The 15900-nt window shown below is 37.8% G+C and overlaps 1 protein-coding gene across 8 annotated transcripts in view; it reads left to right on the forward strand.

Moving 5' to 3' along the window:
• The window catches only part of MARK1 (microtubule affinity regulating kinase 1), a 60167-nt gene that overhangs the window by 9853 nt on the left and 34414 nt on the right, over positions 1–15900 (forward strand). For all 8 annotated transcript variants that reach the window (XM_075749302.1, XM_075749306.1, XM_075749304.1 and 5 more), the window contains exons 2-3: positions 12938–13141; positions 13845–13898. In XM_075749302.1, the coding sequence (XP_075605417.1) occupies positions 12938–13141; positions 13845–13898 (258 nt within the window). The remainder of the gene's footprint in view (positions 1–12937; positions 13142–13844; positions 13899–15900) is intronic.

A 15900-nucleotide genomic window follows, 5' to 3' on the forward strand; every position in this document is an offset into this window, starting at 1 on the left:
CTTTATAATGATTAGTTAGGGCATACAATTTTGTAATGTCATCTGTAGAGGGAGATTTTCATCGTAAACTCAGCAGGTACATGAGGAATTTAATCTGCAAGAATTGCAGAGTTAGGGAAGCAAAGTGGAGGGCGTGCTGCATGCAGTACGTGTAGCAGCAGTGTAAATCACTTGTGCTTAAACAGTAAATATCTGAAATTCCTTTTGAGAGTGCATGCTTGGCTTCAGTTGTATGTAAGTATCTTTCTAATTCTTAGATGTTTCTGTCATTAGTTAAAATAAGCAGAGGCATAGCTCAACAATTCAGAGAATCTCATGGATTAAGAAGAGTCTGATTTTTGCCATGGAAATTACCTCGTCCTGTTAAATGCTGCATTGAGCTATTACAGAGGATATGGTTGTTTTCCACAAATGGATTACATGTGTAATGTACTTACTCGTATCTCTAGTCCAGCTAATATTATTGATTGAAGGTAATAGAATTCTTTAAAGCATTTGAGTTTTTATTTAGTAATTTTTTTCCAACAGTAATCAGATTTTCTTCCCCCTGCAATTATTACAGTAAGGACTGTCTACTGGTGGTAAAAAAAAAAAAAAAAAAGATGTCATTATTTGGTGAAGGAATAAAATAGTATTTTCTCCTCAAGATCAGACCCCAGAAGGAATAACAATTGTAATCATTCAATGCAATGAGATGAATACAGAAAATATTAATAATACTGTCTCTGAGTAGTCTTTACCAGGCATGCATATATATAGTAGCTTTTCAAATTTGCTTTTCTTAATTTGATATTAAATGAACAAGGCTGGCTGCTTTTTAGACTTCTTTCTTCCAGTGATAGATACAACATGCACATGAACAAAGAAAATTTATGAAGGCACTTCACAATGAAACTCTTGCTCCATCTACTGAATAGTCCAGAGAAATCTTATCTACAGAAAGTTGCTATGAGCAGTGAGGGTCGATCTAATATAGATGCTGGAATTAGTCAATGGAAGACATAATTATTATTAGAGAATGTATGCCTACAGCAGTGTTCATAGACAGGCTAAGGGAAATCTAATCCATCAACCTGTGCAAAGCAGACTGATAAAATAAAAACTGCATTTAAAGGTCCTTTTTAAGAAAGGTAGTCTTGCTTAGCCAGTGTTTGCAGAAGTATAGTGCTCATATCAAAATCAATTTGATGTTTTCTATATAGTACAAGATAAAATATTGGTGGTGGTTGTTGTTGTTATTTTGTTTGGGTGACCTTTTGTAAAATTTTGTATTTTTGTATTGTGTACAAGCTTTTTCGCCATTACTCATTAAATCCATTTCCTAGTGGCATGTAATACTTTGTTTAAATAGAATTATTTTCAAAGTGAGTGGTGTCAAGCCTTCTGGAGTAGCATAGAAGAGGCAAACCGGACTCCTGTTTTTTTCATTTTTTCATTCATTTTACATAATAATTGCTAACCTGAAGAACCTGAATTAAATATAGCACTTGATTATTAGACTGAAGTTGTTATGATAAAGTGAAATACTACTGCATGAGCCCTTTTCCTAATTCTCTTGATTTAATTGAAGATATTTCTAAGACTAGCTCAGTGAGTGACAAACAGAAAAAAGAAGGAAGCAAACTGGGAGACTGTCATGTATATTGGCAGGTAGTACAGTTATCATATACTGGAGTTAAGTTTACCTCCAGATAATTTTTGAGAAAGGGTGGAAAGCTGTGCCTGATTTCAGGTCAGCTGTTAGGTGTTAGGAAGATGGTAGAAAATGAATAGATTCTTTGTTAGCTGCTTGGTGAAACAAGAAAGATACTTAATGTGATGGATCTCATCCCCTGGGATTGGAAGGGTTCTAGTTAGTTGGGTAAATTAAGGAAGAAAATTACAGATGGAGTTCCCAGTGAGCCTGTGATAATTCAGGGATCACAACATTGCATAAGGGGATATGTGGTCATCTCTCCTGTAGTGCTGTGGCTTCTCTCATCTCTTAAGAGGCAAGGAGCATCTCAGGACTGTGGGTGGGACCCTTGGCAGGCTGATGGTGGAAGAGAGAACATAACACTGCTGTCGGGCCCATCCTAAGACTTGAAATAATTTAGTGATGTCCATTTGAAATCTGGATAAGGATGGCTCTCCTTTAAGGTTTAGAGGATGGATTTGCAGTTGCTGTTAGGGAGATTGATAGTCCCTGTTACCTGCTGACATTGTCCTCGGGTTCCCGTGACTTCTCTGCTTTCCTGACTTTCTGTTCCTTAAGACTGAATCAGATGAATTCCTGTAAAGAGATAGCATCTGATTAGGTAAGCCACCTCAGTTGGAGATTTCCAGACTGTAAGACGTGTTGCTCTAGTGTTATCCAAACTGTTCCAATGTCTAGCTCAGGACAGAACCAAGAGTTGCCACTGCTAGCAGTGAGCTGGAGGCCACCACTGCTACTACTGGTTATTTGCTGTACCTCACCATGTAGACAAAGAAGTCTGGAAATGCCTGGCTTTGACAGTGTGTGGGCTGGGGTATGTCTGAAGGCCATAGCTGGAGATCTGGGATTCCTCACCTACTGCTGAGGACTCAAGAAAGTTGTACTTTTTATTCTTTCTTTTTTTTTTTTGTACTTTTCCTACTGTTGGATTGGCTGCTTGTTTTAATGACTATATTCATTTTGAATACATATTGGGTTTTGTTCAGCCCTTTAGTCGTAGATTCTTTGGCTTGTATTCTTAAGCTTCATCCATATCTATGTGCATTATTTCTTCCACACTTTCTTACCTTTTTATTTTAATGGGCTGCGTAGATCCAGCACCTATTGTTTTTAATACTTCCTTTGCATCCAGTGATGCTTTTTTCTTTTGTTTCCTTTCCTGACTTATGTAACACGGGCTATTTCATTTGTTATGTTCATTCTTTTTCTTGTGCTTGGCTTTTACATCTCAGCTATACTCATGATTTCTGTTTATGGTTTGAATTCAGTACATTGACAGATATCTGCAGTATATGTGTAATTGTCAGTATCCATTATCAACTGTATCTGCCAGTTTGAGGCATATAAAGAAATGTATTATTTTTTTCTAGATATATTACGTACTTTCCAAAATGTTTGAGGAGTATGGCTGCTGTTTGCTTTTTTTTTTCCTTTTTTCAATTTAGCTTCCTAGTTGCATATATTTCTAAAGTGCTAAATTATAGTACTTTGTGATCATAAATAATTGAAGCTCAAAGGTTAAAATAGATGGTTGCACGAGTTTAGAAACAAGGGGCTCAGAGGAGATTGTAGTCTGAGCTCTGTGTAGAGCGTACTCTTTGATCATAAGATATGAGCTGGTCCAAGGGGCATACAGTGTTTGGACAGCTTAAAGTTAAGCATAAATCGGTGCAAGGTTGGGAATATATTTGCTAAGTTGAAATGTGGTGTAGCATTATCCACATAAAGGTAAATAGTTACTACAGCCGAACTGAGGACCTTTTATTTGATCTGTTAATTAACACTTACGTGAAAAACAGGGCAGAGAGCACTCAGCAGAAGACTGTCTTCATTTTGCTTTGTTTTTTTTTCTTTGAGTTCACCATGCCCCACTAATACCAGCTGTCTTGGCTACATCATCATAATCTTACTCTGTATGTAAAATATGGTTTATGCTTTTGGAAGACCAGCTAAGTTTAGTGGTGTCCTTATAACTTTATCTCTACCATCAGATCAGACGCTGCTAGACTGTTCTCGGTAGACAAAACCATTGTAACAGAATGCTGCTTGAGTGCAGGCTCATTGGTAGAAGTGTCCTATGCCATCTAAGGTGCTTCCTCCTCTTAGGAAGGTGGCTGGGTTTCCTGTGCCAGTTACTCCTCAAAGTCAACATTTGTATCAATGCTTATGAAAAAAAACATGTCTGCAGAAAGCTGAGTCTGATTATATCCTGTCTTAAATATTAAAACCGCATGTCCCTGGCAGATGGGGTCCTGTAGGCACTCTGCACTTCAGTCTTCTGAGGCAGCACTTGTTAATGACATCAGAAGGCCTTGTTGCAGAGAGATGCACCAGAAAATATTGTCAAGCCTTGAAGTTGAAGAAACTAAGCTTCTATGCTCTAGTGCAAGAGGCTGTGAAAGTGCTCTCCAGGTCAGGAAGGATTCCCTGCCCCTTCTATGAAGGCTGCAGCTCCTGTGGAAGGGCATGAGAAAGGCCCTATTAATCTGTTGTAGGTCCGTGCAGGTTTTTTTCTTCTTCTAATTCTCAAAATTAACTGGTTGCCCAACTACTTTTAGATACGTTTGTGTTGTATGAAGGGAAATATTAAGATGAGTCACCGTACCCTTTAGATTAGACTTCCAAGATCCTTCAAAGGTATATGTCAAAAGAATATTAGAAAATCCATCTGAATATTGGGTACCTTCATTTGAAACATAGCTTGACATGATCCTCAAAGATTGCAGAGTCCTGTACTGCCCTACAGTTTCTTTTCCAGGACAGGTGTACATCAATTAGTATGTATTGCTATCAGGTTGGATATTTTAATTGGCTATCTCATCACTTTTTAGAAGCAAGCTTTACTTCAGAAGGTTAATAAGACCTTGAGGTAAAATAGTCTTCAAAATAAGATGGTGATCTGTCTTGATGGATCCATCATTGGATCCATTGGATGAATCCAGTAATGGGGATGTCAAGACTTTAGAAATGCTGTCCAGCTTGCTAAAGGAGTAACTTAATTTTCTATTTTATGTAGCAGAAATGTTAAGGGTGCTTTGCCCATGCATGTCACTGCTAAAGGGTAGCTTCTTAAGCTCGTGTTGTGTGCTTTTCTGTCACAGAGCCAGTGCAGGTAAACAATACAAATAAGCAAGTCTGCTTATTTGTGGGATATTTTTTTGTTTGGGTTGGGGTTGTTTTTGTTTTCCCCAGTCCTTCTGTTTTTTTTACTTTGTTGTGGAATGGGAATAAGTATCTCCTAGCTAAACTTTCACTACTGGTGTCAGTTTGCCTCTGGATTATCAAGAAAAAGTGGTGTGATCAATTTTCTGACAGTGTGGTTCCACAAGAGCTTAACATGGAGGTGATGTGGCCCCATCTTCCTGGTGCTGGGTGTTCCCCTTCCTCCTTGGGCCTGCGCTGAAGCTGTCTGGAGGTTACCCTGGCAGAAGAGTCACTAGGATATTTGTCTGTCTTGGCTGTCCGTCCCTCCTGCTGCCCCAGTGGTAGTGCACTTGTAAGTGGACACAGACACATGAGCAGCATTGGGTCAGCTTCAGCAGCCATCATGCCACATGTGGACTGTTCCAGAGTTTGTTTTAGGTGTGCAGTGGGCAAGGAAAAAAATTCCAATTTCATAAACTTTGAGAGAAATAACGAGTTGGGATTCAGAGCCTGGTCCCAATTAGCTGCGTGTATGTTTTCCTTCTGTACGAAAAACCCCTCAGACCCAGAAGACTGGTTGTTTGATCGTGAGTGTCAGAGAGACTTAGAGCTATAATCTGGTTGCTCTTTTGTGAGTACACCTTGCCTCTTGCTGCTGTTCTCCTTGTCTGGAGGCAAGCCTCAGGTTTCCAGATTGTAGTCTCCAGACTGTAGAAGAAACAGCCCTTTCCCCTCAGTTTTGAAGTTTGATATTAAAGCATTTTCCACTCCTTGTACTCCTGCAAACGTTTGAGAAGCAACATGTGCTTGATATGATCCTGAACTCTAAGTTGTTTCATGCTTCTTCTCCTGCCTTTCATCAAGCCGGTTGAAAAATGACCTGGCTGCATCATTTGTAAGTGCAATAAAAACTCCTGCCAGTTTCCTTTGCCAGAAGTTTCGCTTTCTGGGTGTGTTCCTTGTTCTTGTTTGGTTGGTTCAATTAATGATCAACATTAGCATTTTGTTTTCTTTTTGTTTTACTGAGGGTTTTTGAGCAAACTGTGAGTGCCGTGGCATTCAGCAGCAGTGCCCCGTAGCTGCCTGCGTCTCCGGGCGCTGGCAAGATGTGCTGGGTGAGCTGTGAACGCTGGCTGGGAGCTCTGTGCTGGCAGGCTTGAAGATCTCACGAAATAGGTCAAAAAAGACTGGTGAGGTTAAACTGATCACCTCCTGAGGAAAGAGCAATGGCTGGCAAGAAATGTTGAAAGAACTGTCTCTGTGTGAAGGGCAGTGTTTAAATGTGGCCGGGCGGCTGCAGCAGGAATAGCCTTTCTCCTTCCTTCCCCCTCCCATAAGGGCTTTTCTTCAAAAACACGGGTTCGTGTTAGGTGTCATGGGTGAGGGACCTTAACCATTTTATCTTGACAAGATGGGAAATGTTTCACTGTCTTACTTGCTAGGGCTGACTGAGCTTCTAGTACTGTACCAAATGACAAATATAAAAAGAGTAAATGTAAGAGGATTTTGGGAAAAACTCTTCTCCCCTCCCCCTTTGTTTCCACCTGTGGTTTACTGCAGCAGCTTTTAGCTGGCTTGTCTCAATTTTCACTGGGGCTATAGGGAGGGTTCAGGTTTGTCATAGCAATTAATGGAGATGATATGGGCCGACTGTCCTGAAATAGCCCTGGAAAATCTTGTTTGTGTGTTTGGGATGAGTCAGGAAGGAAAGTGCCAGGTTGAAATAACTGTGCCAATTCTGAGCGAAATGGAACAAAGGCAGGAAGGTCCTGTTCTCCTGCACCTGTACGCCTGGCCGGGCTGAGGGCTTCGGGCCCAGGGACAGGAGGAAGCGGGTTAGCTGAGTTCAGGTTACAAGACCTGATTTAATGCTGTGAAGGTATTTGTTTTTCTGAAATGTTTTGGCTGACTTCTCAGGGGAGGACTGGTGCATTTTTTTTTTTTTTAATTTTTTTTTTTTCATCCTTTAAACAAAAAGTATCTGTGATTCCATGTGGTAATGAACTCTACTCTTCCATATGACATTACTGTTGTGTTTAAAAAAAACAAACAAAACCCAAAAAAACCCTGGGAGCAAGCTTACTATAACATGGACAGGATTTATGACAGGTTAGTGTCACCATATGAAAATTACAAGTATTCTGAAGAACCTTGTGTCTGAACTTTTGAAGCCCATCAGTTAGCTGGGAATGGCATTGCACTGGTAGATGGTGTGCTGTTTTCTATCCTAGGTGGCTTCAAGTACGGAGTTCTAAACCTTGCATCCTGTGTGGTTTGTGATTAGAAAAACAATTCTGTCTCGAATTTGGCAAACTTATTTCTGATATATCTCACAAAGCTATGTTGAGAACTTAAATAAACAAAAAATCCCAAACAAAACAAAAAACCCCACTAAAACTTCTAAGGGGCTTAATACCATGGTAACAAGCACAAGAAAAGATTTACTGAGTGCTCAGCATAAGTTTAGCTGTCACCACCATATCTGTGTGCTTTTAGAAAGGAATCTTTATTGTGTATTGACACTAAGGGATTTTATTTCACCTTGCAATAGAAATGTTTTACTATTAGCTTCAAAGTTGTTTTTTTGAAATACAGAATATTAGAATTGGGAAGAAAAGGAAGATACAAAAAAAAGAGTAAGGGGAAGTTATTTTGTTTAGTATCTCACTTGATATTATATATCAAACTCCATGCTTATAGTTTAGATTTTTTAAAAAAAGTTTTATGTAAAATGCTTCTCAAGAGTTACAGCATCAGCATTCCATATGCTTGACTGAGGCCAGTTTTATTCAAAATCATTGTTTCCTATTGCTGATAGCTTCAAGCTCTTTCAAAAGTTCATGCCTGGCATTCTTACATATTATGTACATTTGATATAAACAGAAAGATGCACATGCATGTGATTATTTTCTTTGTGCACTTTTGGAAAGCCTGTGTGAGCAGGATCAGGGTGTGGGTACGAGTTCAAGACAACTGTCACAATTTTGTCTGATTCTCTTCTGTCTCTGCCATGCATTGACCTTGGTATCTATCTGATTTAAAATCTATATATACTTTTTCTCCTCACTGTGTATGTTTGTTGGTTTTTTCTGAGCTGAGTCCTGCATATTATCCTGTTACAGTGGAGTAGGTTGATGGCTTTGTTTTTTTTAACAAGAGTTTCTATCATGCATTCCCAATCTAGTATGCACTTAATTGCTGATAAAAAATCATGAAAAGTATCATGTGTGCATATATTGTGTTTTTAATTGCCCCCCTCCAGAGCACTTTTTCACATGTATGAGAGGTATGAAAAATTAGCTAGTGCGCTATTAATGTTTTGATTAACATCAGAGGTGCTTTAGTAATTGCAGTATGATGTGACAGGTACATGTGGCAAGAATAAGCTGTGGTTTTGTGCAGATGTGAGGTTTAACTGGAAGAGGAGTAAACCCCCTTCTTCTGGCAGTAGCTGATGGATCAAGTACTATCATCTCGTGCAGTTCAGAGTTGCAGCATGCTTCATACCTGGAAACTCAGACCTCTGGGTACTCTTGTTACATGATGCAGAACAAGCTGATCTGAACATTTCCGTTGGTTTCTACGTTCAGGTTTACCAAAATCTTTCGAAAAATTGGACTCTCCTGGTTTAGTGTGATTGTTACTTCAGCAAAAGAAAAAGACTTGCTTGAGGTGCTTTGCTAGAAGCTCCTACGTCCTGAAGGACAGAAGCACTTAAAACATGAAAACAGTGGGACATCCAGGACATGACTTCTCATCTCTCCCCCCTTTCCTTTCCCTGTATTGGGAATCAAAGCTGTTGCAGATCAGAGCTGTTTAGAAGACTGTCTTCTAAACCCTTCAGACTCCCTCTGGGCTAGCTATTTTAATTACCTTGCAAAATATGACAGCTGTTACAAATGCTCACGTGTATGGCACATGCTTGAAAATGTTTGGAGTTGCGAATATAAAAATTGACTGCAAGAAACTTAAGTTCTGAACAGGAGATAACATTGAGAGAAGTTGTCTGATGATATACCTCTTCTAGCACCGTGTGTGCATACTTTGCTTCCAAGAACTGACTGTACCGAGGAATTTGTTTTGCGGTAATTCAAGAAGGGGAAAATTCAGGACTAAGATGTTTCTTTAATCAAGTGAGGTGTACTTGTAGGCAGATCGATGCGTGGAAGTTACCCCGTTACTCAGAAGGACTATAGAGGCCTTCAGTGTGGTTTGATTGAGAAAGACTCTGTGGTTTGGTGGCGGGAATGGTTCTGAGGACTTTCTAAGACTAAGCTGTAAGGGTATTTAATATATGCAATGATGTAAGATTAATTACAGTGTATAATCTGTGAGAATACTGCTCCAGTGGCTAGCTAAGTGGCTAAAGGATGCTGGATAAGTAAAGCAGTGGAGCACACACTTTGTATCTACTTGGTGGGCTTAGTTCTTCTGTACTTTCTCAAAGATAACGTGCCCGGGCATTGAGTCATCTTGCTTTTGCAAAGCTTCATTGGGTAAACAAGGAAAATGATAGCTTTGAGTCTTGGGGAAGCAATGGGTCAGGTTAACTCTCTTGTGATTTTAGTGCCATTGACGTTCTGTAGTAACTCTAATGGAACGTGTGAGAAACAAACCTAGTCAGGAGTTGTAAGTGTTAGTTGAGCTCTCTTCAGTCGCAATCTAAAATTGAATGCTAGAATTACTTTTTCTGAGATTTCTGAAAAGGTGGTGGGTTTTGTTTGGTATGGGTTTTTCTTGTTGTTTAGGGTTTTTTTAAAATACTTAGCTAATGTGCAAAATACCTAAATGGTACTCTAATATACTGTTTCAGCTCTAAACTTTTGTTACTGCTGCACCATTTTGTTTAAAATTGCATTTTGGTTTAAAAAACATCTAATTCTATGTGTTGATTTGTAGATATTTAACACTAACATAAACTGAACATATGGAGAGTTATATTTATGATGCACTAGTAAGGCAATGTTTCCCAATACATTATATATATCTAAAGATATATTATCAAGGTATCTAGAGAAATACTAGAATCCCTAATTAAAATCCTGTGTAGGAAAGGCAGATTGTTAGCTGGAATTGTTTGTAGATGGCACTGAACTTCAAGAAGAGTGGTGGTTTTTACAGCCTGCTTGCTTCCAGCACCCTGAAAAAATTTCTCAGAACTTAGAGATTGTTCTTCTGAAATGGCATTTCTACATAGCCACATAGTAGCTGATGCATAATGAATGAACGTATTGTAATTGACCAGAAAGTTCTCAAAACTACGTAGTCTGCCATTCTAGACAGTGTGGATATTGCATGCTTCTGTGGAATTCAGCTTTAGCATTGTTTGGAAATAATTTCCAAGATACTGTTATTTGACCTAATTTGATATCTTTTTTTTTCCCAACGTCTTAACCTTGTTATGTTTAGATTTTGTTGAATGCTGATTTCTAGAAGTTGATGAGTTTCTAGTTTAAATTCCTCTGTACTTTCCAACAATAGCAATCTGTTTATGTGTGAGAGAGAGGCCTATTGCAAGACTTAAGAAGAATAATTTGAATTTCATTCAGTGCTGTTGAAATTCAAAAGTTACATATATATAAATACACACACATATATGTGGTTCACAAACTAAGAAACTTGACCTTTTTAATGCAATTTTCTGTCATCCTTGGGCATAACTGGTGAGAATGCTTAACTCTGAAGATAATCTTTCTAAGAGGGAATAATAAGAAACTGTCTGGAGGGGCTTAGTTTTTCTGTAGCAAAAAGGCCAAATTCCAGAATCATCATGACCATGAACCTTGTTACGTCCCCCTCCCCCTTCAGATTGATTCTGCTTTATATTGTCGTTATGATTCAATAACTGATTTCCCTGTTAAATCTGCATTAAAATGATCTGTCCTGTGAAGCCATCTTTTGCTTTGCCTATGGCAGTGGTTTTTCTTGCCTATCCAACTGCTTATCTAAAAGATCCCTTCAAGTACCTACTGGAAGTAGGCTAATCCTATGAAGCGTATGAAATTGGCAATTGATATTAGGGTTGCTAATGCCTCTGGTAGGCATTGTATTTCAAGTAGTGAAGATCTAATTGTGTGCGGAAATAGGCTCAAAGACTTTTACAACTTGCTTGCATAGTACAGTGCTGTAGCTCTGGATGGGGTTCCAGGTATGGCTATAATATTCATTATTAGCACCGTACAAATACTGATCCTGTGGGATGTTTTCTCAGGCGAGAGTTTTATTTGGGCCCTGGTTTATTGCATGTAGGACTAGTGTCAGATGTTGAAGGAACATTTCAAAGCCTCTTTGCCTGGAGCTGTCCTTCTGATCCTCTCTTTCCAAGTCCACAGAAAGTATTTTAATGATGTGCTTCTAAAGGATAAATACTATTGCTAGTGTGTTATTTCATGGTTGAATAAATTTGTCTGATACACAGCATCTAAACATGCCTGGCTTGCTTGGTTCCACAGTAATCTGGAAAACAGTTTAGGAGTGAGGGTAAAGCAGTATTTTGCAGAGAGACTCAGGTAATGAAAAGACAAACAGAAAATTATATTTAGGACTGTTCTCCTAGCCATAGTGAATAATTAATAATGCTGGAGGTGATGTAAGCAGAGTTGTGCTACATTTGGGAAGAACATTCTGGTTGTGGTACACTCCTTGTTTTTTCCGGTTGTGTTGCAGCTGTTTGCTAGTTTTCCCCAATTCTACTAGTGCTTATGCCCTGAAATAACTCCGCTCGGCTCAGTGGGATTGTCTGTAAGCCTGAGTGTTTACAGGAGGGGATTGACTTCAGACTACAATAAATACACACTGAAGTTGGAAGCACTGCTTTAAATTCTGTTTTATAAGAAAATAATTCCTTCCATAAGGTGAGATCAGCATAGACCAATGTTAGGCTGGGTATTGGGAGAAACAGTGAAACATCTCACTGCCTTCTGATTCTGCTTTCAGCTTAAAGTAAAAGATCTAGAAACCCTTGGTCTGTAAAGAAACAGGCTCAGTTAGTGCTTTGTACAAAGATATCTTGACATTCACTTTTTGATTGAAGCAGTGAATAATGGGAAAATATTAAGGATGTCTTGAGTTTTGTTGGTCTTTAATGCTTAGCAGGAACTGAGCTGGGAGTAAGCATGCCTTTCTGGTGCAAAATCTAAAAACTGGTCTGAGAAGACACGGTTTCTACCTATACCATTTGCCTGCCTTAAAATGCGTAACTTGAGATTAGAGGCTAAACTTTACCTGTTAAAACATTTGTGCCCATCTGCCACTAACGTTAGAAAGCATTTGAAATACTGAAACATTTAACACTCCTTTGACATCTTCTGTTATTTTGGTTTCTCCTTGGAACATTTCCAAGTCCTATCTGTATCTTGCCCCTTATATACTTTGGAAGTTAGAGTGCAGAAGCACTGCAGATTTCAGTGACTAACATCTAATGTAGGATGATGTGTTGGCATGCATTAAAAATAACATCCTTTTAGTTCTTCAGTCTTTTTGAGATTTAAGATATATTTATGTGATATCATGGGGCTTTTTTTTAAGAATAGATTATTTTTAAATAAAGATACAGATTGTTTGTTACTTGAATGAGAACTTCTGTGACTTACAGAAAAGATGCAAACAGGTTTGGGGAACAAACATTTGAAAAAATATTTTTCTCGTAATGTTATTTGAGATGAAGAAAGTTAAGAAAAAAATAATTAAGTGAAGCCTTGTTTCCAAATATGCCAAAACACAGCACAAAAATTATTTGTATATTTTTAGAAGACTAAATTCGGTTATGATTAAACAAGTTTATTTGCAACATAGTGGTGTAGTGTGTAATTTGGCATAGTTTCTTTTTTTTTTTTTTTTTTTTTAAAAAAAAGTCTGTAATGGTTTCTAGCTTTACTTTTGGAGCTGGTGAAATCTTTCTGCGGACTTTTTTTCTTGATACATGTGTCAAACTCTGCCCAAAGACAGCATGTGCTGCTTAAGCTACCATCCAAAGTTATCAGTTATACTCGTAAAAGTGAATAAATGAATCCCCTCTGCACCTTTTTATGCTTTTAGTCTATTCTGCTGTCTAAAATCCAAGTAGCTAAATTCCTAACTATTTTATCTGCCTTCCAGCATACCTCTGTGGATGGATACACTGAACCACATGTCCAGCCTATCAAGTCAAGTAGCAGACAAAACATCCCCCGATGTAGAAACTCCATTACATCTACCAATGAAGAGCATCCTCACATTGGAAATTATCGCTTACTGAAAACAATAGGAAAAGGAAATTTTGCCAAAGTGAAACTGGCAAGGCATGTGCTTACTGGAAGAGAGGTAAGCCTTTAAAAAATAAGAAGGGCTGACAGTGTGTTTTATATTCTCTTTGTTTATCTTTATAATGAGTATTTTTGCTGTTCTTTTACCTTTCTCTTCTGCATAGAAAAAGCACATCTTTTGTCATCATAAAGGAAGATGCAAAGAGGCTGTTTCAGGATATAAGAGAAGTTACCTGATGTGCCTGAGTTTTCTCCCTCTAACCAATCACCCCTTTTCTTAAAATGTTACTTCTTGGTGAAGAGATCAAAAAGTTTGTTGTGCATCAGGGGGTATTTTTGGGGCTGGGAGGGCGTCTGTTCACCCCTAAGCATTCCAAAATTGAAGAGAAATCTATTGTTAGATAGATTTCATTGATATTGTAATCTATGGATAGATAGATCCTTGATAATGAAATCTATTGATAGATAGATCCTGTGTTTGGAGGGTCTGGTTTTGCAGTGGACAGGATAACATTGTTCTGTCCAAACACTGACAGATGTATAAAACTGATTCCTTGGTGGTACCATCTGGTGGCAAAGTTTTGAGCTCTTACTGGTAGATCCTAATAGGTGAGAAATTTTGCTTGATGAAATGCATAAAAGCAGACATGTATGCATGTCTTATAGGCACATCTATGCTTTTGCTCACAGAGGTGCGATATATTTTTGTTCAAACATTTTTCTGAATTTAATAATCCAAGGTTGTTTGGTTTTTTCCTAAGGTTGCTGTGAAAATAATAGATAAAACCCAGCTAAATCCTACTAGTCTGCAAAAGGTAAGAATATACCATAACATCTAAAATTCTATAGACAGTGAACTGTGATACTTTGTTTCTTGAGAAAAATATTTGGTCCCTTTATCTTGCTAAACAAACATCTTTGTGAATGTATGACCTTGGGAGACAGTGGTATCCTACTGTCCTTGCTATAATGTTCATGTGTGATTTCTCTGAGGGCAGTTACTCTGTGTGGTTCCTATCTAAGCATTGCCATTTTGCTCTTCTTTCGTCCTCCAGCTTTACCCCTTGCTGACAATAAAATTTGTATCTAACTAGCTACACAAGTAGTTTGTCTACATACTAACTCAAGATGTAATGTTGTAAAGGATAGTATTTTTCCTTTAATGTAGTAATTGATTTTTGTGGACTTATAAGAGTGCTAATTTTTATGGCTTTAATGTTTTTACCTTTGTTTTTATAATCTTTCAACTTTAATAGAATATTTGTTAAACTCAAGGGACCTTTGGCAATTACTTTTTGTGTATAGGATTGACGTAATTCTGAGCAGAATCAGAACGTTCTTGTTTGTGCCTGTAGATAGAAATTCAGAAGTCCTTCATAGCCATTGTGATAAGTATTTTAATAAAACCCTGGGGTTCTTTGTTTGGTTTGGAGAGTTTTTTTACTATTTAGCTATGCATATGTTTGGTTTTGGCTGAAGCACAGATATCTTGTATTGTCCTACCAGAGGCTGGCTGTTATAAAAACTTGGAATATTTGTTGTTTACAAATACTAGACTGCTGCTCTCCGTAGCTGTAGAATGAGAGAAAGAGGCTAGGGCTTATTGCTGTTCTTTTATCTCTGGCTGCTGTCGCATTTATTTTATTGTGTAACATTGGTTATGGGGAGTTATGAACAACTTTGCTTTAATTTCTTTCTTCTTTGATTTCTTTTAATTGTTTGATTTATTTGCTTTAATTTCTCTTCTGCGTATTTTGTTTGAGTATGGGTTCTTCAGGATTATTTTTTTTTTAAATTCAAGCTGCTGTGCAGAGTCCATGCAAAAGCTTTGCTATCCTTAAGTCCTATATCCTATGTCAAGCAAATCTCTTTGCTAATATTTGAGCTAGTGAAGAGGCACCCACAGAGATGGTACGTGACGGAGCATATTGAGGAAATCCTGTGCTGCTCACATAACTTGTTTCCTACCTAGCTTGGTATTTAGACTTGGAAAGCTAGGTGAGTTTGTCTCATTGATCAGCAGTGAAAGAGTAAAAAGTGTTAAAACCTCCTGGAAAACTAATGATTAAAAACTAATTTCTGGGATAACTGCTCTAATGATAAATAAATTGTATTTCACACAAAAATATTGAATAATAGTGCCAGAAATAATTCCAAGTATAAATGAAACTTTCATAGCCTACAAAAGATTCTGTCACACTGCCCAAGTAGTACACAAAATACTCACATAATAGGACGTTGCTGCTGTTACTTGTTTTTTGAGTGGGAAGCCGATAACAAGAGAAACGTTTTTACATACAGTTAGAAGCAACTTATAGCAGAACTGAGGACAGAAGTTAAATTTAGTGATTTAACCACAATTCCACTCTTCTTCAATAACTTCTAGAAATATTTATCCTATGCATCTTCTGCTTACACTGGAAAGTGCAATAATTTGCTGGTATAAATTTTTCCTTTGTAACATCTTGATTGTAATTTTCAGAAAAAATAATCTTTGTTTTGAAGCTCTAAATGTCTTCAGCATCCTACAATTTTCTGAGAATTTTGAGTGAAACTGAATATTGATTCCCTGAAAGCTTTTAAGTAGGCTTAAGCACGGTTTTTTGCACAGTAACTCAAGCAACTGTAGTTTTTTAAAGCAAATAAGAGTAGGAGGGTGTTTCATCAGCATGCTTAGAATTACTTCTTGTAAGTATTTGGATAGGTCATTTGTGGATTATAAATAGAGCAAGAAAAGAAATCTTGTTCTGTTCTATGAAATCAGTCTATTTTTCTTTATGCACTGAACTATTATATAAAGTTTGTGATTCTTTATGT

The sequence above is a fragment of the Balearica regulorum genome, chromosome 3 (genome assembly GCF_011004875.1).
Source record: "Balearica regulorum gibbericeps isolate bBalReg1 chromosome 3, bBalReg1.pri, whole genome shotgun sequence".
NCBI classification, from domain to species: domain Eukaryota; kingdom Metazoa; phylum Chordata; class Aves; order Gruiformes; family Gruidae; genus Balearica; species Balearica regulorum.